At 51.3% G+C, this 21,298-nt stretch overlaps 11 protein-coding genes; 6 read left to right on the top strand and 5 right to left on the bottom strand.

Moving 5' to 3' along the window:
- Positions 1 to 147: 147 nt before the first annotated feature.
- On the bottom strand, positions 148 to 1,579 carry RCC_12013 (related to 1-aminocyclopropane-1-carboxylate synthase, and related proteins; the record flags this gene model as incomplete). XM_023767642.1 has 4 exons in its annotated part: positions 148 to 600; positions 651 to 1,072; positions 1,126 to 1,330; positions 1,385 to 1,579. 4 exons carry the CDS (start codon positions 1,577 to 1,579, stop codon positions 148 to 150), a joined length of 1,275 nt encoding a protein of 424 aa, XP_023623410.1.
- A 289-nt stretch (positions 1,580 to 1,868) lies between these two features.
- On the bottom strand, positions 1,869 to 2,506 carry RCC_02353 (uncharacterized protein; the record flags this gene model as incomplete). XM_023767641.1 has 2 exons in its annotated part: positions 1,869 to 2,180; positions 2,234 to 2,506. 2 exons carry the CDS (start codon positions 2,504 to 2,506, stop codon positions 1,869 to 1,871), a joined length of 585 nt encoding a protein of 194 aa, XP_023623409.1.
- Positions 2,507 to 2,743: 237 nt separating this feature from the next.
- RCC_02352 (related to cytochrome P450 monooxygenase (lovA)) lies at positions 2,744 to 4,449 on the top strand (the record flags this gene model as incomplete). XM_023767640.1 has 4 exons in its annotated part: positions 2,744 to 2,965; positions 3,016 to 3,125; positions 3,175 to 3,968; positions 4,025 to 4,449. The coding sequence occupies 4 exons, from the start codon at positions 2,744 to 2,746 to the stop codon at positions 4,447 to 4,449; spliced, it is 1,551 nt and encodes a 516-aa protein (XP_023623408.1).
- A 149-nt stretch (positions 4,450 to 4,598) lies between these two features.
- RCC_12012 (uncharacterized protein) lies at positions 4,599 to 5,840 on the bottom strand (the record flags this gene model as incomplete). The annotated part of the gene is made up of 1 exon (XM_023767639.1): positions 4,599 to 5,840. One exon carries the CDS (start codon positions 5,838 to 5,840, stop codon positions 4,599 to 4,601), a length of 1,242 nt encoding a protein of 413 aa, XP_023623407.1.
- Positions 5,841 to 6,183: 343 nt separating this feature from the next.
- RCC_12011 (related to glutathione S-transferase GliG) lies at positions 6,184 to 7,134 on the top strand (the record flags this gene model as incomplete). XM_023767638.1 has 4 exons in its annotated part: positions 6,184 to 6,280; positions 6,366 to 6,684; positions 6,740 to 6,823; positions 6,885 to 7,134. 4 exons carry the CDS (start codon positions 6,184 to 6,186, stop codon positions 7,132 to 7,134), a joined length of 750 nt encoding a protein of 249 aa, XP_023623406.1.
- Positions 7,135 to 7,642: 508 nt separating this feature from the next.
- RCC_12010 (uncharacterized protein) lies at positions 7,643 to 8,715 on the top strand (the record flags this gene model as incomplete). XM_023767637.1 has 2 exons in its annotated part: positions 7,643 to 8,070; positions 8,130 to 8,715. The coding sequence occupies 2 exons, from the start codon at positions 7,643 to 7,645 to the stop codon at positions 8,713 to 8,715; spliced, it is 1,014 nt and encodes a 337-aa protein (XP_023623405.1).
- A 262-nt stretch (positions 8,716 to 8,977) lies between these two features.
- RCC_12009 (related to trichodiene oxygenase cytochrome P450) lies at positions 8,978 to 10,614 on the top strand (the record flags this gene model as incomplete). XM_023767636.1 has 3 exons in its annotated part: positions 8,978 to 9,118; positions 9,167 to 9,354; positions 9,411 to 10,614. 3 exons carry the CDS (start codon positions 8,978 to 8,980, stop codon positions 10,612 to 10,614), a joined length of 1,533 nt encoding a protein of 510 aa, XP_023623404.1.
- A 223-nt stretch (positions 10,615 to 10,837) lies between these two features.
- On the top strand, positions 10,838 to 11,801 carry RCC_12008 (related to methyltransferase SirN-like; the record flags this gene model as incomplete). XM_023767635.1 has 3 exons in its annotated part: positions 10,838 to 11,002; positions 11,078 to 11,621; positions 11,677 to 11,801. 3 exons carry the CDS (start codon positions 10,838 to 10,840, stop codon positions 11,799 to 11,801), a joined length of 834 nt encoding a protein of 277 aa, XP_023623403.1.
- A 342-nt stretch (positions 11,802 to 12,143) lies between these two features.
- Positions 12,144 to 13,404, bottom strand: RCC_02350 (uncharacterized protein; the record flags this gene model as incomplete). XM_023767634.1 has 3 exons in its annotated part: positions 12,144 to 12,212; positions 12,266 to 13,170; positions 13,293 to 13,404. 3 exons carry the CDS (start codon positions 13,402 to 13,404, stop codon positions 12,144 to 12,146), a joined length of 1,086 nt encoding a protein of 361 aa, XP_023623402.1.
- Positions 13,405 to 14,169: 765 nt separating this feature from the next.
- Positions 14,170 to 18,226, bottom strand: RCC_02349 (related to non-ribosomal peptide synthetase; the record flags this gene model as incomplete). XM_023767633.1 has 3 exons in its annotated part: positions 14,170 to 16,567; positions 16,655 to 16,734; positions 16,787 to 18,226. 3 exons carry the CDS (start codon positions 18,224 to 18,226, stop codon positions 14,170 to 14,172), a joined length of 3,918 nt encoding a protein of 1,305 aa, XP_023623401.1.
- Positions 18,227 to 19,803: 1,577 nt separating this feature from the next.
- RCC_02348 (related to microsomal dipeptidase precursor) lies at positions 19,804 to 21,196 on the top strand (the record flags this gene model as incomplete). XM_023767632.1 has 4 exons in its annotated part: positions 19,804 to 19,864; positions 19,924 to 20,449; positions 20,499 to 20,588; positions 20,638 to 21,196. The coding sequence occupies 4 exons, from the start codon at positions 19,804 to 19,806 to the stop codon at positions 21,194 to 21,196; spliced, it is 1,236 nt and encodes a 411-aa protein (XP_023623400.1).
- Positions 21,197 to 21,298: the final 102 nt, after the last annotated feature.

Here is a 21,298-nt window from a genome sequence, read left to right as displayed (position 1 = left end):
AGTCTCTACTGGCGAGGAGCTTTGTTCTTGTATATAGCTCTTCCAACAAAGTAAGGGACGGTAGAAAGTGATAGAGCCTGATTGCAAACAACTGCATTTTTGAGCAAACCTGGGCTTCGAGCATTTCCAAAACAWTCTACATGAACGCTACTCTAAGGATGTCAGACCCATAGCCACCTCCATCCGACACAGAGCGGCCTTCAGTACGGACGAGGGCACTGCAAATACTAGCCTACACCAGCCTTTTTCGTGCTCCCTCAGGTGATATGTCCGTCCAGCACCAACGACGACTCCCGCAGCCTTGATCTTTTGAACAATTGCAGCCTCATCTTCCCAGCTCTGTGCATGTGGGGCCAGTCGGGCTAAAATGCAGATTCCTCCCGTAACAGGCACATAGGTGAAGTTATGCGCCTCGAGCCAAGCTGTGATCTGAGAGTATGATTGCCTCAGCTTCCTTGTACCCTGTGCCATGAGGCAGGGGAGTTGAGGCGAGCTTAACATGCCTGCGGTCACATTTGCCGCAAGACTAGAGATCTGTGTGGTATTGAGGAGTCCGAGACTGGCTCGAACTGCTGGATTTGCCTGCGATACCACAGCGCCCTGTTCATGTCAGCAAGTCACCGCTTTCTCCTTATTGAGGGTGGACATACGACTCTGTATCCACTACAGCCAAAATCTTTACTAGTGCTCCACACGACATGAACCCTTGCTGGATCTACACCCAACGCCCGCATGTCTAATGCAAGTATTGACGTGAAGCCATCTTGCCCCGGGGAGGACTGATGGACGGGACTCATAGCGTAGATCTCGTCGACAATGAGATGGAGGGCGTGCTTCTCGCAAAAGCGTGCCGCCATTGCTAGGGCTTCCACACTATAGCACCGGCCTGATGGGTTGTGAGGATTGGTTATCAAGACCGCCCGGACTTCCTTGCCCCACAACTCTGAAGCTCGTAGAGACTGATCGAGCAAATCGTCAAGCCCGGTGTCCATTGCATCCTTTCCTCCCAGATCTGGATCGAGGCTGACTAGATGCACACCGGGCAATAGAGTCAGGTGAACGTCGAAGCCGTCTATCAAAGTTTCAGTCATTGCACTGATGGAAAATAATGGGGCCGTGACCTACTCCAGTATGGGCCGGGAACGATGACCGCAGTTCCGTGATCGCAAATACTGCAGAGAAGGTTCACGAGACATGCTGTTGCACCTGGTCCCGCGACAACGTGATATGGCTCCACCGCCACATCTGGGTTGAAGTAAGTGTTGAAAAAGGACGCAAACGCCGAGAGAAGCTCGGGCTGGCCACCAAATCCCCTTGGATAACTCAAAGCCTACGTAGGTATAGTCAGTATGGGATGAATCGTGACGAGAAAGTTCACCATCACCTCCGACCCTAGTTGTTCTGCAATTACTGCTTTGGAGAGTGATAGTACTGCAGAGTGCATCAGTCGATTCTCGGCGATATTCAAGTCGATGACATCCTCGGAATCCCTGGAGGCTAGAGAAGCAGAGATTGCCGGGAGCGCCCTTTGGACTTGAGGATGAACCCTGCGTGAGAGCCAGCTGTTATGAGATGCCATTTAGACGAAGCTTGACCCACTAGGCCTTGTGTAGGATTGTGGTCAACATTCACCACGGATTCCCGGCGATTGATGTGCTTGATACGCCTTCMCAAAGGACCGACCACGGAGTCCGATAAGGACCGCGAGGTCGCATCTGCTAGGCGTAGATGAGTAACATCTCCCGGGTACTGCCAAGTCTGAGAACAGGGGCATACTACAGGATATGACCAAGCAAAGCATACAGCGACTGCAATCGTGGGTGAATTAAATATGAATATATCATGTACTGTCGACAGAGTGTGTACCTCTATTTGCTCCCGTTCAATTTCACTTCGCTTGTTTCCTGAGCGACGAGTTCAGCCAGCCGACCGCTTTTCTTCCATGCCCGAATCAAATCGATGCTTTCACCGACAATACGTTTCGCCAGCTCCCGATACCCACTAATGATACCCTTGGCCTCATCACTACCTGCAGCGGGAGACTCGTTCTCGTCCATAACTAGCTCGTAAAACAGTGTGAGATGCGGATCATTTTCTTGGGCGTCCAAGTCGGCTTCGCCGCATCCGTAAGTGACCATCATGGTTGTTTTGGCGCCGGAACCGCGAGTAGTCGCAAGCAACTGAGGAGTTGTGAGGGGAGTTTACCAACAACATGAATCATCTAAAGACTCACATAGAGGCCATCTACGAGGGCTACGTCCTGGATCATCGCTGTCCCCTCAGCTGCGTGTACACCATGCTTGCCAATGACAATTTCTCGAACAAAGTTGTCCCCGGAGCCCGACAATACAGTGCATCGTTGGACGTGTTCGGCAAAGTCTCCTGGAAACCGCGCGCCACGCTTAACGCCTTGCCACAACTCGGTCTTCGTGAGACGGTCCCCGGCAGGAATGCCCGTGGGATTCACCCTGGCCGTATAGCCGACGTTGTATCTGAAAGCAGGCATGTTTGTGAAAGTAAGATCCAAGGAAGATTCTCAGCAGTGATCCACACGACCGAATGACTGCAAATTGCTGACTTATGTTGGGTGCGGTCTCGATATTCATCGCTGTCCGCTCGGAGACCGCGGAATTTCGATCTCGAATCCTGTCCGCACATACACTCCGAAGACACCAGATGATGACAACGATAAGATCATACAGATCTCATCATTATTCCGCAATTCTCGACAAGCCGCGGCACGATGTGGGATAAATCAGAGAATTTCGAGATTTTCCTCGTTGGAACGCTGAAGCGCCAATCAACCGCCGTCCTTGGTGTTGTCGGACTCGCCGTATTCGTCATTCCCTTAATATGGCTCTTCTCTTCAAAGCGAAGCAAGAATCCAAAGGCACTCCATTTGCCAATATACCGGGTAACTCCAGGGGCCGATGCTGCGAAACTACTTGAAGAAGCCCACGAAGAGGTATGCGAACATGACCGGACAACTTGCCTCAGTACTGACGTCTTTGAAAGTGTCCAGACGAGCCGTTCATACTGGACATGCTGGGTCTCGCAGCCGTGATATTGCCCACCTCCGAGATTGAGACGGTCAAGTCGTTGCCGGAATCAGTACTATCCATCAAGTATGTCGGTGAGCTCACCACGCTGGGCATGATTACTTACCAAGAACAGGAAGCATCACTACAATGTCTTTCTTGGCGAATATTCATATATGGGAACCAAAGCAGAAGAATTCGACGCTACAGTGCGGCACACCCTGACAAGAAATACACCCATCATGTTGCGGTCATTCACCGCTGAGATTGATTACGCCATCGAAACTAGCATCGGGCGTTGCGACGAAGGCTGGACCCCAATTACCGTTCGAGCGGCCATGTCAAAGGTGGCGTCGCTCCTGTCTGGTCGTGCCTTTGTCGGCTTGCCCCTGAGTAGAGATCCGGGTTGGGTGGAGGCCACGACCAACTTCACTCAGGATGTATCTCGAGCTTCCTTCCATCTCCACCGTCTTTCCTGGTGGGCGAAGCCGTTCATTGCTCCATTCTGTGACCCGGTCAAGTCGTTGATGCGCCACCGACAAATGAATGTTGAAAAGTTGGCACCATTGCTCGAGCAGAAGCGGTCTCAACCCAGTGTCGTCGACACGCAAGGCGTGTCCAAGGCAAACGATATTGCTGGAGGAGAACTACTGGACTGGTTCATGATGAGATATGAAAAACCTCCCACTGCCCATCAATTGGCGAGGGACCAGCTTTTGGCTACGTTTGCATCAATCTACAATCTTTCCAACGCCCTGTCGTACATGATATTTGACCTGGCTGCGTACCCGGAACATGTAGAACAACTTCGACAAGAGTTCAAGGATGTTGTTGGAGAGCATGGAGTCATCGACAAGAGCAACCTACCGCGGTTGAGGAAGTTTGATAGTTTTGTGCGGGAGTCGCAGCGCTTAAGCCCCCCTTCCGTTGGTAAGTCTCCATCTGCCGTTGAATGGGATCCTGATCTATACTGAGTACTCTGACAGCAAATATCCCAAGAGTGGTGACGAGCCCTGGAGGGTTCCGCACCTCAACAGGCCAAGTAATTCCGCAAGGTTATACCGTCATGATTCGAGCAGAACCAATCAACAGATCTGCATCCTTATGGCCGGACCCCCAAACCTTTGATGGATTTCGATTCTCAAAGCTGAGAGAGGAGCCAGGAAATGATGTCAAATTTCAGCATGTGAGCACCGGAGCTGACAATATCAACTTTGGACATGGCATCTGGGCATGTCCTGGTCGTTTCTTTGCCAGCGCAGAGTTGAAGGTGGTGTTGGCACACGTTTTGATGCACTACGATGTTCGACTGGTACCAGGAACCAAGAGACCCCATAGCCTCCACTTTGGCTTTGCCATTCTACCCGACTCCGATGCGGTTRTAGAGTTCCGGCGCAGAGTCAGTACATAGCGATGAATATGACAACACTTCCCCAAGAGTCATCCACCGAGCTTGCTTCACACTTTCTGTTCTAGATGACGTTGATGGTTTGAGCAGACACTGAGGGTCTTTTTGTGGTGCGTCAAGATTGTAGTGAAGACTGGCAACCTGCTTTGATACTATATAAACTCTTTTATGTTGTGTACAACACTCCAAGGCACCAGATATGTTGGATTGCCTTCGATCCGCTGCAGAGGGTAGTTGAAGATGGGTGACACAAGTGATAAGAAGATCACCACCCAGACATGGCCCACCGCTCTCTCCATGAACCACACCTTGTTGGAGTCACTCCTGCCCATCGATCTTCGCCAAACAGATTGTACAGCATCCTCAAACATGATGCCGAGCGGGAAAGAGCAAAATGAAATCAGTCCAGCCGCTGGGTTCCATGAACCTCCAAAGGCAACGTAAAGAATCGAATGCAAGGTTCCGGACAAGAAAAACACGATGAAGTTTCTTGTATGTTGATCGGCAACCCCTTTGGTCATTCCAAGCACTCTTCGGCTTATGTAAGTTGCAACGCCCAGAAAGGGCCACCGGACCGTCTGGTGCCAGAATCTTCCAAAGTACCGACGTAGTGTAAAGGTATCCGCATAGTTTCCGTAGAGCGGCGGCCATTGCTTCGGCTGGCTGAGACCCAGTCCGACAAAAATGACCGAAAACACCCTGTACCAGATATCATTCATGACCCTGCCAACAATGAACCAATTCATCGTACACCCAACCAGGCGATTGAAGAGGTCACCCGTCGTGACGCGATGAGGATTCAGGGAAAGCCACAGCCATTCTTTCCCGTTGGCCCAACTTTCGACAACATCCGCGGGTGGCGGAGAGCTCGCGAGTACATCCATGATCAGATATTGGAGTGCAATCATCCAGCATTGGCGAAAGAGGAATCTCGCACGGGTTGGAATTACATTTCCTGGGAATTCTGGAACGTAACCGATCTGCCACGTTGTGTTGATGCCTCTGTAGCTGAAAAGCGTTGCCGTGGTGAAGATGATTCGATTCAGTAAACTGGCTCCGGCAGGTTTCAAGGGCTTCTTCTCCCACTTTCGCATTTCGAGGTGAATGTCGTCGCTATCGAGTGGGTGGAGGACCATATTGTTCATACAGTGGAAGATGTTGGCGTAAGGACCAACCCACCAAAACGAATAGAGAACTCCTTGTCCAGTGAATGCTGCGGCCGCTTCCCAGGACTGTAGCATCAGATAGATGAACAAAGGAAGCGATGCGACTCTGAGGATGGAATCTCTAGGGGTAGAGCATATCAGGGTGGCTGCGATGATCGTCTGGAGTGCCATGTATAATGGTGCACGAAGGTCCAAGGATACAAGAGTTGTGGGTATCTCGAACGCCATTGGTGGTGAATCTCCGAGTTCCCCCATAATATTTCACGCACCAGCTCCTTGTCACAAAACTTCTGATGTCTGCTTATGCGAATTCGACACACGGGTAGTGCTGCGAGATGGATGGATAGAGAGACCGAGGACCAAAATGATCAACTTGGTCACGGCTACATCGGCGTCCGTGTTTAGGTCCGAATGGATCGGATGCCATCACCGCCCCGTAACCGGCCTCCACTCAACATAGGAAGACTTAAGCGAGCAACTCTCGGCATCAGCTCGTGATAAGTGTGCTTTTTTCTTTGCTCCCGCGTTTCATTGCCCACTTCTCGCACTGGTCTGCATTCTATCGACGGCGATGAGTCATCTGCGATGTGATGCCGGAGCCAATGGCGAGGTTGTAATCGGAGATCCTGAGAGCTACGATGGGCGAGTTATACTTTATGTCATCAAAGGTTCGTGCTTTCATCCTCCCTCGTCTCATGATGTACATCTATGAGGTACGCTTTCTTGTTGTTTGCCGCTAACTCCTCATTGCAGCCGATCAAACGTCTTACATCAACTACATCAAACCCCTGATTCTTGCAGAAGAGCTCCAGCTCCCACATCTACTCTCCGTTATTGATACCAAGTCTCAGTGGGCTTATGAAATACATCCAGAGCGCATGGTCCCAGCTCTTCGTGACCAGGACCCGGAGAGCGGACAAACAGTCAACGTCTTCGAAGGGACTGCTTGTTTGTACTATCTCTGCGATCGTTTCGACACTGCAGGCGATTGGATTGGTAGAAATGCTTTCGAGAAGGGCAACATTCACGCTTGGACAGCATATCAGACGGCGGGCATCGGGCAAGTAGCCTCGTCCCAGCCCATTGGCCAACGAGGCTCACGCTAACCGTTTTGGGCAATTTTCTAGCGCAACGGCGAAATACTGGCTCTATTTCCTTCGAGGCTATCCCACGCGAGCGAATCCCGTGCAGCTACCGCGTACGATTCAAAAGTATGTGTCTCTCATTCATTTCACATTATACGCGCCGTCACAATACTGAGACAAACTGCAGGCTGCATGAAAATACCGTGAAGCAGTGGGATATTCTTGAAGCACGCCTCTCCCACCAAAAGTACATTGCCTTGAACGACAGACCAACGATTGCTGATCTGAGTTATTTTCCATTCGCTATGCCGTGGATGTTCAAGTTCTTGGAGGTTGATATGACGAAGTATCCTCACATCACCGATTGGTCGGAGCGTATGTTGGCCCGAGATGCCGTCAAGAAAGTTATGGAGAGTGCTCCCAGGATTGGACATTGATCTATTTGGAGTGGTATTTTAGATTCCGTGCTAGAATTGTTTTCGCCGTTAATCCAGACGAAGCTAGCCTGTCTCTCAAGTGCGTGTCAAATGACGTACGGCAGGAAACATGCTAGAGTGCCACAGTCGCCTTGTGAAGGTCCTCTGCGATTTCCAACGAGGGACATTGTGCTTACATGATGAGCTTCATTTGCAACATGGAAAATGCGAGGCTGAGGAGAGCGGCTCTCTTGGTACAGTACAGCGATGTAGTGTGGGCTGCTTTATCGTCGGTTCATCGGTGGTATCGCGAGGCAGCGTTGTCAGGAGCCAGATTCCACCGGTGAGCAGAGGGAAGACCCCGGCCCGTTGGCCGGAGAACTCAGCCTTCTCATCACTCGTGGCCTCGATCGTCCGGATCATCTTAATATTCATAGCATAGCAAGCCTCAACACGACTGTCAGTCACAAGAGGCAGCCATAGTATTTCATTCAAAACGCCCTTCGCCATACCAACACACGCATCAGTCATGCACACCCATCATGAAGCTAGCCAGAGATGCAAAAGTGAAGGAGATGTCTATGACTGTATTGTCATCGGCGGTGGACCTGCAGGTATCTCAGCGGCTACGGTTCTGGCGCGGCATGCAATGCGCACGATCATTTTCGAAGGTGAAGCACAGTCCTACACGAAAAGTTCATCCAGCAACTTGAGAACTTGTGAAGGTCCTGGGACGTGGAAGGCATTGAAGAGCAGTCTCGCTTCCCGCCGAACGTTTGATTTTGTGACTTTTGAAGCCACAAACATCCAAAAGATTGAGCCAGCCAGCGACGGGCATTTTATGGTGACCAATTCTTCATCTTGTACATGGAAAGGCCGAAAAGTCATACTCGCGACCGGTGTCAGCGAACTACTTCCGGATCTTCCCGGCTTCGAAGAATGTTGGGCCCAGGGAATGTAAGAATAATCATACCAGGATCATATGTGAATAACACTTCTACTTACACTGTGCCTAGATATCCCTCCGGTGCTCGTCACCAACTGTTACACAGTAGGGAGGGCGATTTAGAAAGAGTCCAGTCTGTTGGAATCCTCGCACTCAACGAGCTGGCGACCGTCGATCGAGTCACGACCCTGGCACTTTTGGCTCATAGGACTGCTGGAACCATCATCGTGTACACAGATGGGGATGAAGAGATGGCGGACAGGATACGTAAACATCGGAGCCTCACTATAGCTTCAAGCTCGGGGAGTGTTTTGGTAGATTCGCGACCCCTTTTGCGATTCACCAAGCAAGAAAGTCGAAACGGCAAGAATGATCAATCGGTTGAGGTGCAATTTGTTGACTGTTCCWGCCAGATGAACGACTATCTGATACACGAGGCAAAGACACAACCAAAAGGATCTTTTGTACATCAGCTAGGTCTGGACCTCACCGAAAAAGGTGACATCAGAGTCGAGCCTCTTTCACAGGCCACAAGCGTGGATGGTGTCTTCGCAGTGGGGGATTGTGCAAGTCCAATCAAAACGCTATTCCAAGCAGTGTCGTTGGGAGCGCTAGGGGGCGAGTCAGTCTCGGTGGAACTGGCGGGGACTATCTGAACAGAGTGTACACGGACGTATTCGATTACACTGAATTGAAATCACGTCTCTCTCCGAAAGGACACTCAAAGTCATAATTCTACAACGCTATACTGGCACCCGATGCTGGATTTGTTGCGGGCGGCAATCAGCATGCCAGTTCGGCCTCCGATATGGAATGGCCGCCGCCTCAGATTCTTTCATTTAACCAAGCCAGCAGCTTGCATATCTCATACAACCCGATCTTCATTCACTCAAGACGTTAGTCGTGTAATCTTGCAGCATGCCGACTCCAGTCACGACCCTCCTGATTGTGACAGTGATCATACTGGGTACAAGCTTAGCGGTCGCTGCCTTGGTGGAGTTATTTCGGCCAGGCAAAGCTCCACAACTGATCATTGACCAACTTTCAGTGGTGTTGGACGTAAGCACATCACGCTTTCTCGTCACAATGTACTGAAAATTCTCACAGATATATTTGCGATGGCGATATCCCATATTGCACAAGACCCGCCGGGTACAGCTTCCGTCCTGCTCGTATCGGTGGCCAAATGGTCAGGGAGATACCGGCAAGTTCATGGACGGGATCCAGAACTCTGCCAAGTGGGAAGAACAATATGGAAGTGTTTATAGACTTTGGTCTGGATTCAGCTCCGAGATGTAAGGCGGATCATGCGTTTAAAGTGGTTGTTCTCCACTGATAGTTGTGTCCGCAGAGTTCTCACCCAGCCTCATCAGCTACGAAGCATTTTCAAAGACTCAGACAGGCACGCAAAAGCTCCAGCGAACAACTCCGGCCACTACATGAACGAACTTCTCGGAAAGTGTGTCGGACTTATTAGTGGCCGCCAGTGGCGTAGCGTGAGGTCGGTGGTTGAGCCTCCATTCAGCCATCAAGCGGTGATGACCACTGTTACGATGGTGGAGCAACACGTAGTCCGCCATTTCAGGTCTCTCAGAGGTGGCGGCAATCTCAGCCGTGGCCTGATTCATCCAGCACAGGACTTGAAGATGCTACCTTTTTGGGTGGTTTGCGAGATGTTCTACGGCCCATTACCAGCAGATCTTACACAACTCCTCGAAGAACTAGCACCGCTACGAGAGCGCCTCTTCCAATACGTCGTCGAAGGAGGGCTACAACGTTTCTGGTTATCACGATATCTCCCAACAAAAGCCAATGCTGACCTGAAATACTTTCAGCAGCAGTGGAGGTCTTTCAATGATGCAGCTCAGCGCCACGCTCTGTCGAGCAATCCAACAGCACCAATAGTGAGCATGTATGCCGCGGTACAAGCGGGACAGTTGTCGAGCGAACAACTGCTCCAGACACTAGATGAATCACTCTATGCTAACCTCGATGTTACTACCGGCGGTCTCTCCTGGAACCTCGTCTTCCTCGCTGCCCATCCGGAGATTCAAGAAAGCGTAAGAGTTGAGATCGCCGCTGCTGCAGATTCTGGCGAGCTCCATGCATATCTTCTGGATAGCTCGACCTTGCTCGCGGCGTGTATTATGGAGTCTAGCCGTCTAAAACCACTGGCGGCGTTCAGTGTGCCCCAGGCAGCACCAACGGACCGCGAAGTTGACGGTTATATTATTCCTGCGGGGACTTCTTTYGTCATCGATGCTTACGCGCTGAATGTTCGAAATCAGGCCTGGTCTCCGGACAACACAACCTACAGACCCACCCGCTTTGTCGGAGTCCGAAACTCAGACCTTCGATATCTCTTCTGGCGATTTGGATTCGGAGCCAGACAATGTATGGGAAAGCATGCTGCCGATCTGATTATACGGCAAGCAATCGTTCATCTAGTCCAGAACTACGACTTGGCTTTGCAAGATTCTGCTGCATGGACACGGGATCCCAAGACCTGGATCACACATCCAGATTTCGAGTTGTTATGCACGGAAAGGGAGTGATTACAGGCTGTATTTTCTCGTAGAAGCTATCATTAGTCAATTTCATCTCTTACATGTTCAAAGTTCTGGCCGTAATATTCCTTTGTTTCCGACCGGTCCGTTCGGTCGCCTCGGACTACAAGATTCCACTATTGTACTTGTACATTTCCCTACAAGCCTCTCTTCAAAACAACAAGGAAAGCTTTGAATACCATCAAATTCATTGGCAACTGACGACGACATCATGGACGACTTTGTCAAGCACACCAAAGACAGCGACGACAATCGCTCGGAAACTCAGCGTCTCACTGATCAACATGATACAATCGTGGCTGCCATGTCCGGAAAGCTCATATCTCCACCGATAGATCTGTCAGGCTCACCATTGCATATTCTTGACTCGGGCTGTGTGCGTACAATCTGTTGGCTGAAGCCTCACCTGCAAGTTTGCTCCGATAGCTAATCAATGCCACCTCGACTGTAGGCGGATGGTCGATGGATTCTTGACTTGCGTTCCACCACCACGGTTGAACACACGTACATAGGTACAGATATCGACTCCGCTCTTTATCCTACCGACGCTCCGACAAACACCCACTTCCAAAACCAGTCCATTCACGATGACTTCCCCTCTGAATGGCAAGGTGCCTTCGACATTGTCCACCAGCGCCTTGTACTAGCAGCAGCACCACCCCACAGTGTCCAGTCCATCGTTGATAAGCTGGTTGGCTTACTCAAGCCAGGAGGATATCTGCAACTTRTGGAGATCGACACAGACTCGACTCCTTCCAATGGCCCAGCGCTGCAGAGCTTTTTGGGAAACGCACAAGCCATGTCTTCCGCCAGTGGCATGGGACCCAATCTTGCCAAGGACCTTCGAGACTGTCTTCAAACTGCCGGGCTGGAGCAAGTTACGGAACAGTCAGTGACTTTGGAACATGGTGTCTCGAACCCCGACAAGTCTCTGGCTCAAAAGAGCGTTCGTAGCCTGTGTAACGCTGTACCACCACTTATGCAGGGCAAGAAGAGTGAGTGATGTGGTCGCACTTATGTTGGGTTTCTTTGAGCTAATATTTCCGGCAGTGATATTACCAGACAAGTACTCTGAAGATGAAGCATCAACATTGCAGTCCCGCCTACGCAGCGAGCTTGAGGAGATGGGTGGCCAGACTCAATGTATGATCGTATGGGGACGAAAGAGTATGTAGACTGAAGTGATATATCATGGTGGTTTTCGCTCTAGAAAACTTTGTGTAACAGGCCTTGTGCACTTTACCACGTTAATCTCTGGATTTTCGTTGTCTGTAAGCAGAGATTTTATTTGGCCGTAACTTCAGTAGAGTATGGAGATTGCTACTTGCCCTGGTTCATAGCGAATGGAAGACTTGGCGAAACGGAACGCATGATGACACTACTGAGTTTCTATTCTAACTGCTATGATTCCTGTGTCTTCAACCACCGTTATGTGCGAGTCGGAGTCTTGTGACACTGACAGTCCGATGGAATGCACAATCCTCTCAGATATATCTCGTGAGATCGCGCTTGCAACCTCAGGCTCTGCCGCGGATCTTCACACGAATACCGAGACTGTCGTCTGGTAGATATCCTACGAAGTATTCCTGGAGGAGTCAGTCTTGATGCGTATTCAACAACATTGAGTCGTCTGAAATACCTTGACGGGTAGTACGTCCCTCTTGGTTGTACCGACAAGCTCCATATCAACACCACCGATTACCATGGCAATGGTCAAAAAGAGCTCGGCCTGAGCCAGGTTGATACCGAGACAGCTTCTAGTACCCTTGCCAAAAGGCCACAAGTTTGCCTTTGCAACATCGGAGTCTTCCCCTAGGAAGCGCTCCGGATGGAATTCATTGGGCTGCGGATATACTTCGGAGTCCGAGTGAACATAGTACATGGACTGTGAGAAGGTAACACCACGAGGAATCTTCAAGGTACCGTATTGAAGGTCTTCGTCTGGAGCAATGCGAGAGAGTCTACCCGCCACCCCGTGAGCGATCCGGAGAGACTCGTTGACCACAGCGGTGAGGTATGGTAGCTGTTGTAGCTGGGCGACGGATGGTAGGGGTGATTCCGAAGAGGGCATGACGGTGCGAACTTCTCCAAGTACACGTTTGTGGACGGCATCCGTGGCCAAGATGTGATAGATGGCCGTTGCAAGAGTACGGGCGGTGGTTTCAGTTCCAGCCCCAACCAAGACCATGCCCTCCGACTTGATGCGCTCGAAAGTCCGGTCAGCAGGGTCCAGCGTATCGTTGTGCAACTGCGAATGGACAATCGTCCGGGTGTGGGAAGCTGATTTCTCATTCTCTGCATCATTGAACGCCGAGCGAGTCATGTCACCGATCATTCTGTCATACTTCAGACTACTCTCCAGAATCTCACTCTTCGGCATCATCCACCTGGGCGCGCGGAACATGGCGATTGCCAGAGGCCGAAAGATCCGAGCAAAGGGATGGACTTTGACACCAGAGAGAAGGACGTCGTTCAGGGGTCGGCCAAAGTCAGGAGAGTCGAGTGCACCAAAGGACTGGCCGAATAGGTACTCGGAAATCACGTCTAGAGCAGGGGTAAGTACAAAAGGCAGCAAGTTCTCGGACGTGGCGTACCCAAAGTTAGTCCACTCAWGGCATTTCTCAATTCGAGAACCTCCCCAGTACCCGCCATTGCCAGCATCTTACCTCGCATCGTTTCAATCTGTCTGCGAATGCGAGTCTCAAGATCTTGAACCATGCGGCCACTAAAGTATGGGCTTAAAGCGGCCCGTCGTGATCGATGAAGTTCATGATCCATCGTTGCTCCGGCACTGTGGTCTCCAAATTCGTTCGTCCCGACCATCCAAAAGAACAACGTGCTTTTGTTCCTGCGCCGGCGAGCATCTTGAGGATAGACTTCGTTCATGAATGCGTTGTCTTTGATGTGGACCTCGTCTGGTCCGATTCGAATCACCGGTCCATATCTATCGTGGAGCTTTTCCAGATGGAACAGAAAGCGGCCTTGGTGAGGCCACAGCTCGTACCAGGCGTGGTAGAGATATGTTATTGCTGCAAGCTTCGGTCCTGGTATATGGGATATGCGGGAAAATAGCAATCGATAGATGATGATAGACAAGACGTAACCTGGCACCAGCCAAACGAGGTAGATGATACCCCAACCCATCTCGCCGACTTGATGTTGTTTGACTATGATGGGCCTTGTTTGTGATGGAGTTGAGGCAAGTCAAAAACATGACATGTTATGCAAACCTGGGTCGCGATCCGAAATGGCCAGATTGTTGCGGTCAGATCATTGCGGTCCGTTCAAAGTGCAGTCCGGCGCTGCGCGAGACCGAGCCGAGTGCTCTACGGTGACCGGCAGAATCGGTCTCTGAATGCAATCTCACTGTATCGTCCGAGAAAGACTGAGTGAAGGCGAGATTCTGTTGCCAATCGCTTTGCTGTATTGGTGTACACATTATAATCCACGCAGCGCAAACGAAGATGAAATCCGGGCCCTCAGACACGTAAATTTGAACAGAACGAGGTTTCTCACGCAAACTCCGTATCAATCTAGAAACAACTACAATGCTGATAAGGGAAGACCAAAGAAATCCTTCGACTCCACTCTTTCCCTGTCCAACAGTCTCTGCTCATCCAACGCCGTCATCTTGTCGGTGAAGTCCCCATCGACCTCCTGATCCCACACTTGTCGCAATTCTGTCCGCAGGGACTCGAAAGACGGTACTTGGCATGGCTCATCTGGCGGAGGTCCGCACACCATTCCCTCGATTGCTCTCAGAATCATTCTTTGCACCGCCTTCACCCTATTGACATTGTGGTCATAGCAGACCCGGTCGTACTCAAGGCGTAAAAGTAACGTGTCGTCACTCAAGGCGGTAAACTCAACCATGAGCCTGAACTTGGCACCCTCGCTCCAAACGCATAAAGGCTGCACGCCCATAGCTGCATCGAGTGGATGTTCCAAAGTGGTATCGTTCTGTAGTTTGTTTGCATCGTCCCCATCTTCGAAGCCGTGTGTCGCTATACGATGATCATGGAACGATACGACACAGTCAAATAGAGGATGGTTCGGTATGTAGTCTTGAGGATCAATAAGGAGATAGCGGAGTAGCTGATTCCAGGGCACGGCGTGCGAGAGAGACTGCTGAGCGGAAGTCTGAACTGCTGATATGAATGCTTGTATGGGTTGAAGCTTAGATTGCTGAGCGGACGGTATGTTGTTTGTATCAGCGGGGAAAGTGATCCTGACTGGTAGTGGCTCCAGAAATAGCCCCACCGTGTTCATTTCAGCCTCTGTCTGACGATTCAGATAAGGTAGACCCAGTGTGATGTCCATGTTACCATCATCGGCGGTGCTCAATGCCAGCGCAGTGGCCGCGAGTGTCATTTGTTGCAACGTACAATCGTTGGCATGGGCGAACTCTCGCATACTTCGCCAGAGAGGCTTTGCAATCTGTGACATGAGCGAAGTTCCTCGGTAGCTCAAACGCTCAGTAGTCACCCCGAGATAATTCGGATGCTGGAGCTCAACCCCAGCGAGCTGTGAGGACCAAAAGTTCAGATAGCAAGGCGGTGCAGGAAGATCTTCCCCGGCTCTTTGACACGGTGGCTGTACGGCCAGTGGTCGAGGGAGTCCGTGATACGTGGATCTCACGTCGGCCAGAATTAAGCTCAGTGTGGTGTAATCGCAGACGATGTGGCTCAACGTGGCCACCAGAACATCTTTGGTGATGACGACTCGCACAGGAGGGCCACCAGCGAGATCAAACGGCCTGTTGAGCTCCAGCTGGATGTCAACCGAGCTCAGCTTTTCCACCCTCGGTGCGTGGGATGATAGTACTCGTCGTAGTCCCCGAGAGCGATGGTATATATATCTGCTGCGGAAGACACTATGTCGAGCCAGAGTCACATTCCAAGCACCCACCAGTCTTTGGCGGTTCTCGGCGCTATTGTCAGCGAGATGGCCGACATAGCTAACGTTGAAAGCCGACGTGCACATGTTGAGAGCATACTTTTGCCACCATTCCCGCTCAATTGGGGACGGTGTACAATCGGTCTGCGTGGAATGACTTTGCCAGCTGATAGTTTGCTCCGCTTCTGGAAGCATCCGATCGATGGCGGCACAGAGCTCCCGCAAGGTAGGGAGACCGTTTATCATCCGCACMGTGATCCGAACGCCGAATACTGCAGATAATCTTGAAGCTAGACGCAGCTGCTGGAGTGAGTGACCACCCATGGCAGCGAAGTTGGAGTGTGAGTTCACGACGTCGTCCCTTGTGGCGATGTCGAGAATATTCATCCAGACTTTTGCAGTGATGGCCTCGGTCTCCGTCTCGAGCCTGTATTCATCACTGATTTCGTTTTTTGCACTTGATGCAATGGCTTTGTAGTCTACCTTGCCGGTGGGGGTGACGGGAAGCTTCGTGGCAGTGAGAATGTACTTCGGCATGGCGAAGGCGGGGACGACCTTCGCCATGGCGGCTCGAAGCAGGGCCGTGTTTTTGGACTCTGCCTGAATCATGCAGACCAGCTCATCATMCTGCCGGACAATGGCAACGGCTCTTGCACCTTGACAGGCGCGCAAGACCCGTGCTTCCAGATCCTCGAGKTCCACTCGGAAGCCTCTTAACTTGATTTGGCGATCAACTCTGCCCAGATATACGAGGTTTCCTGAAGAGTCCCAGTATCCACGATCGCCTGTCTTGTACATGTATTCACCAAGACCACTGCAGATTGAGTCTGGCAGGAAACGCTCTGGTGTGAGCACGGGCTGGTCGATATATCCCCTGGCAATCTGAACGCCGGCAAGGTAGATCTCACCCGTGCTCCCGATCGGCATCAGACGACCACGGTGGGAAAGGAGGTATATGCGTGTTGATGGGTTGGGCCGTCCGATCGTCACCGCCTTGTTGGGCTGCAGTCGAGCGATTGTTGCACCTCCCGTACCCTCGGTCGGCCTGTGAAATCAGGTCAGTGCCGTTGTTATCTCTCCGCTACGACTCCCCAGTATAACGCTTGTTCAGTCTCCCATTGAGCAGACGTACCCGTACATGTTGTAGAGAGTCGTTTGAGACGACCAAGAGTCGCATACAGCTTGCGGTACCGCCTCACCAACAAGATACAGCTGTCATGTGGTCAGTCAAGTCTCCAACGCCCTTGCCTTCGTCCATTCATACCGCTTTGAGATTTGGAAAATCTCTTGGCTCCAAGAGACCTGCAACAGTCGGTGTGAGGATAGCGGAGTCGACTTTCTTCAACACGCCGAATGAGTCTCCGGCCTCCCTTAGTACCAAAGTAGCCCCGTAGCAGAGCGATGAAAATAGCTCATGGATGCTACCATCAAAGGCAGCAGACATGACCTGCGATATCCGGCGTCCTGGATGCGCAAAAAGTCGAACTTCTGGATCTCTCTGGAAAGCCACGAGGCTCTGATGAGTACACTGCACACCCTTGGGCTTCCCTGTTGAGCCAGAGGTGAAGCAAAGATATGCCAGTTCCCACGGGCGTGGCTGGCTGCGCAGTGGAAATGCGGTGTCTGGTGACGGTTGGGAAGCAATGATCGCTGGAACATCAATAGCTTGGACATTCGGGATTGATGTCGCAGCAGCAAGGGCGTCATTCGTTGTTGCCATGAAGTATCTGGCCTTTGAAGCCTCCACGAGGGAATCGCGATATGGCTGAGCGTGCGCTGCGTCGATGGGACAGTACACGCCTCCCGCTCGTAAGATGCCAAAGATAGAAATCAGCCAGTTGACAGAAGCGTCCGCGTGGACAGTAACAGTCTCCTCGGGCTCAATCAGACCGGCTAAAATTGCAGCAAGTTTTCCCGACGAAGTGAGTAGGTCGCTGTATGTAATTCGTTGACCAGCGTGTTCGATTGCAATGGCTTCAGGATGTGAGGCTGCCGCCTTCTCGAACAGTGTTACGAGATCTTGTGTCACAGAGCTCCTCGTGGTAGCACCCGTCTCACAATTGCCCAAGGCTCTCAACTCTGCTGTGGTACTAGTGTCTAGGATTCGTGTCGTATAAAACTCAAGAGGCACGCCAGAGTGTCTCATGCCAACCAGTAAATCCCGGAAAGAGGCGGCAAAAGCTTCAATGCGTCTAGCTTCGTAGCGCTCACTGCTGTATTGTAGAATGATGTCCCCCTCGTCACGTATAATGGCACAGAGAGGGATGTTCGTAGTCTGGCGGGTGAATGTGTGTTCAATAGGGACGAACTGATTTTCCTCCAGCGTCCCTGCAAGATCTGGGCCAGTCTGCATAGCCACCATTGTGCCAATCGTCCTCGAGAGACCGTTCGAAGAATCCGTCCAAGAGAACTTTCCGAGACGCAACATTCGTTGATGCACATCTTGTAGGAATTCCTTCAGAGACCTTGCCTCATCGATGTCTACTTGGAGGGGCAATGTGTTCACCAATGGTCCTGTGGTGTCGACTATACCCGGCAAGGGCACGTTGCGTCCGGACACCACTACGCCGAACCGAACGCTGTTCGTGTCGGCGTAGATTCCCAACATGATAGCCCAGGCCGCGTGGAGAACAGCCATCGGTGTGACATCACATTCTTTGGCCAGAGTCTTCAGAACGCCGAACTGGGATTTTGAGAGTACCATTCTGACATCCTGTATGGTTGGCCGCGGACTCTCTCTGGGTTCATTGGATATCGGGACTGGTAGCATCAGCTCATCTCGAGACGCATCCAATCGGTCTTTTTGTTCAGCCCAGAATGAGTCTCCTTCTTGWTTATGCTCCTTTTTATAACGTTCGAGGAGTTGGATGACCTCTGTGTAAGCCATACCTGACTTCGTCTCTCGACCACAAGCCTCAGCCCTGACTCTGCGCAGAACTCGAGAGCCTGACCAGCCATCCATCATTGCATGGTGAACAGACCAAACGATAGTGCTTCTACTATCGCTCCCTTGATGGAGATGTACCACGGTGAAACGAATGCCGAGATCGATGACCCCTTCCGTGACATCTGTCCACGACCGCACACCAGCGTCGCTACTGTGAAGGGCAGCTTGGTAGGTCTCCATACTGGAAGTGGAGTACTCGCGCCAATGTAAACGAGGGACAATGACACATCCATCCTCCGGGTTGTAATAAAGGGCATTGAAAATCGGTTCCGACTTTACCACCCGCTTCCAGGCTGCCTTTAGCGCTGGGATGTGTTCTGGCAGATAGGTCTCATAGTAATGGATGACATTTGTACCAGGTGCCTGGAGACCGCCATGGATCAAAGACACCTGGCTTTCGGATAGGTTTGTGATACCCGATGACCGGTCGTCAGAACATGACAAGTCCTCGGATTCGGTATTCAACAGTTGCAATTCCTCCTTCGACCGATCTGTCGAAGATATGATTGGAAGGTGGGCAGTTCCTGAAAGAGATGTTGAAGCCCCTAGATCCTCCCTGGTCGTCGTGTAAGCAAGCTGAATGCGATCTTCCGTCAACGGCGCTGGAGACGGCGGCGTTGGAGAAGCGTAGCTCCAGCATTCCGTATTTGAGCTGCTGAATGTATCGCTGACAGAAGTTTCGAAATATGTCCCACTGGTTTCCGGGTATGCGAGCTTGTCTACGAGTAGAACAGGCTGCACTGGAAGACAAGACTGGATAATCTCCGCAATAGATGCGCTGAAGAGGACATGATCCACCGCAATCGTAACTCCCCGACTTCTACAGGCCGCACTGAAGCGAACAGCAGCTAGCGAGTCACCACCATGTCCAACGAAGCTCAAAGATGCGTCCAGTGCATTTCGCGGTATGTTGAGAACCGCTACCAGCTCTTCTGCAGCGATGTTTTCCGCCGTCAAAGGCTCCGATGAAGTTGCCATCATCTTCCAATGCAGTCAAAGACTGCCAATCGCACTGTCAGTAGTTTGGCAGCCGGAAAAGCAGGCTAGAATCAGGAGCTATATGGTGAGTCTGAGCTGCGGGCACAACTTGGATGGAGGTTCATCCTGAGTGTCAGCCTCAATGATGCACAGACGGCCGACGGTGTCCGTGGGGGCAAGTATACAACAGCAAGGATATCGCTACGGACCGATTCAGACAACAAAAGCGAACCGGCCAGCCGGAGACCGAGAAGGATCAAGTACCTCACGATCGAGGCCGTCAACCCACACATGTGCTTCTCTTATTGTCCGATTCTCTAGTCGTATCAGCAGATCCAATACGCACAAGCTACAAAATGCCATCGCAATCTCAAATGGACCGAGCCAGGAGCTTGCTCCGGAAATACCCATTGATAGGTAGGTCATCCATTCTGTCGTCTCACACGAGTAAGATCATTGATTCTTGTTACTCAAAGACGGTCACAATGATTTCCCGTACATGATACGTGGATGGTTCGGTCTGGATTCGGACTCCTCTGCTTTTGATCTCACAGACATGCCCATCGGTCAGACCGACCTCAATCGTTTGGAAAAAGGTATGGTCGGAGCTCAGTTCTGGAGTGCATTTGTGCCTGGTCCCAAACACGATAGCGAAGCAAGCCGTCTCTCTATCTTGCACGACACATTGCAGCAAATCGACCTCATTTACCGCATGATTGCAAAGCATAGCAATGTGCTTGGATTCGCGGGAACGGCGGAGGAATGCTTGGACACCTTTCGATCCGGACGCATAGCAAGTCTGATAGGCGTGGAAGGGTTGCATCAGATTGGGGGTTGCATAAGCGCCTTGAGGTTGTTCCATCGCCTCGGTGTACGATATGTGACGATGTGTCACAACGATCACAACGAGTTTGTTGACTCTTCGAATCCTGCCATACCCTTGCACGGTGGACTGTCGACTGAGGGAGAGGCAGTGGTGCGTGAGATGAACCGCATCGGCATGTGTGTCAATCATTACCCATACGAAAATAAACCTTCGCTTACATCTCAGGATGATTGATCTGTCCCACACATCCGATGCCGCCCAGCACCGAGTGCTTCAGATTTCGACTGCACCTGTCATCTTCTCCCATTCAAGTTGGTGAGTTACCATTTGACTTCTCGTCCCCGGGGATTAACATGCTCTGCAGCTTTGGGTTGACACCACATGCTCGCAATGTGACCGACGCTGTATTGGCAGCTCTCAAAGCCAATGGTGGTTTGATCATGATATGCTTTCTACCGTCACTTTGTCGGATTAGTAGAATAGGTCCGGCTGGTCTATGCTCCAATGAGACTGTTACCAAGCCTGCAGAAGAAGCCCAAATACCGGCATCGATCGAAGATGTTGCGGCTCACATCATCTATGCCGCAGAGCGTATTGGATATCGACACGTAGGCATCGGATCTGACTTTGATGGAATGCTGGAGGGACCTCGTGGTCTGGACGATGTGGCTGACTATCCCGCGCTGGTAGCTGAGCTCCTCGCCAGGGGTGTTGGAGAAGGCGATTTGCAAAATGTTCTTGGCGGAAACATTTTGAGAGTACTGAAGCAGGTTGAAGAACAGGCCGGACGATTGAAAGAGGAAGTCAATCATGGAGACATGTTTGATGAAGTCAGTGGTGTCTGGACAGATGCCCAGAGGCAGCTTTTGCTTGATAAAGGCAAAGAACGACGATCACAAGGCGGCGTTGACTTGGTAATCTAGACATACTAAGCTTGGTCTTAAAGACTCAAGCCGTACGTCGTCGAGTCTTCGAGCTCTGCAACCACCCACCGTAGTTTCAAGGTAGTCGTAGCCACAGAGCTG

The sequence above is a fragment of the Ramularia collo-cygni genome (genome assembly GCF_900074925.1).
Source record: "Ramularia collo-cygni strain URUG2 genome assembly, contig: RCC_scaffold02, whole genome shotgun sequence".
Taxonomy (NCBI): Eukaryota; Fungi; Ascomycota; class Dothideomycetes; order Mycosphaerellales; family Mycosphaerellaceae; genus Ramularia; species Ramularia collo-cygni.
This window is presented reverse-complemented; position numbering and strand designations above follow the sequence as displayed.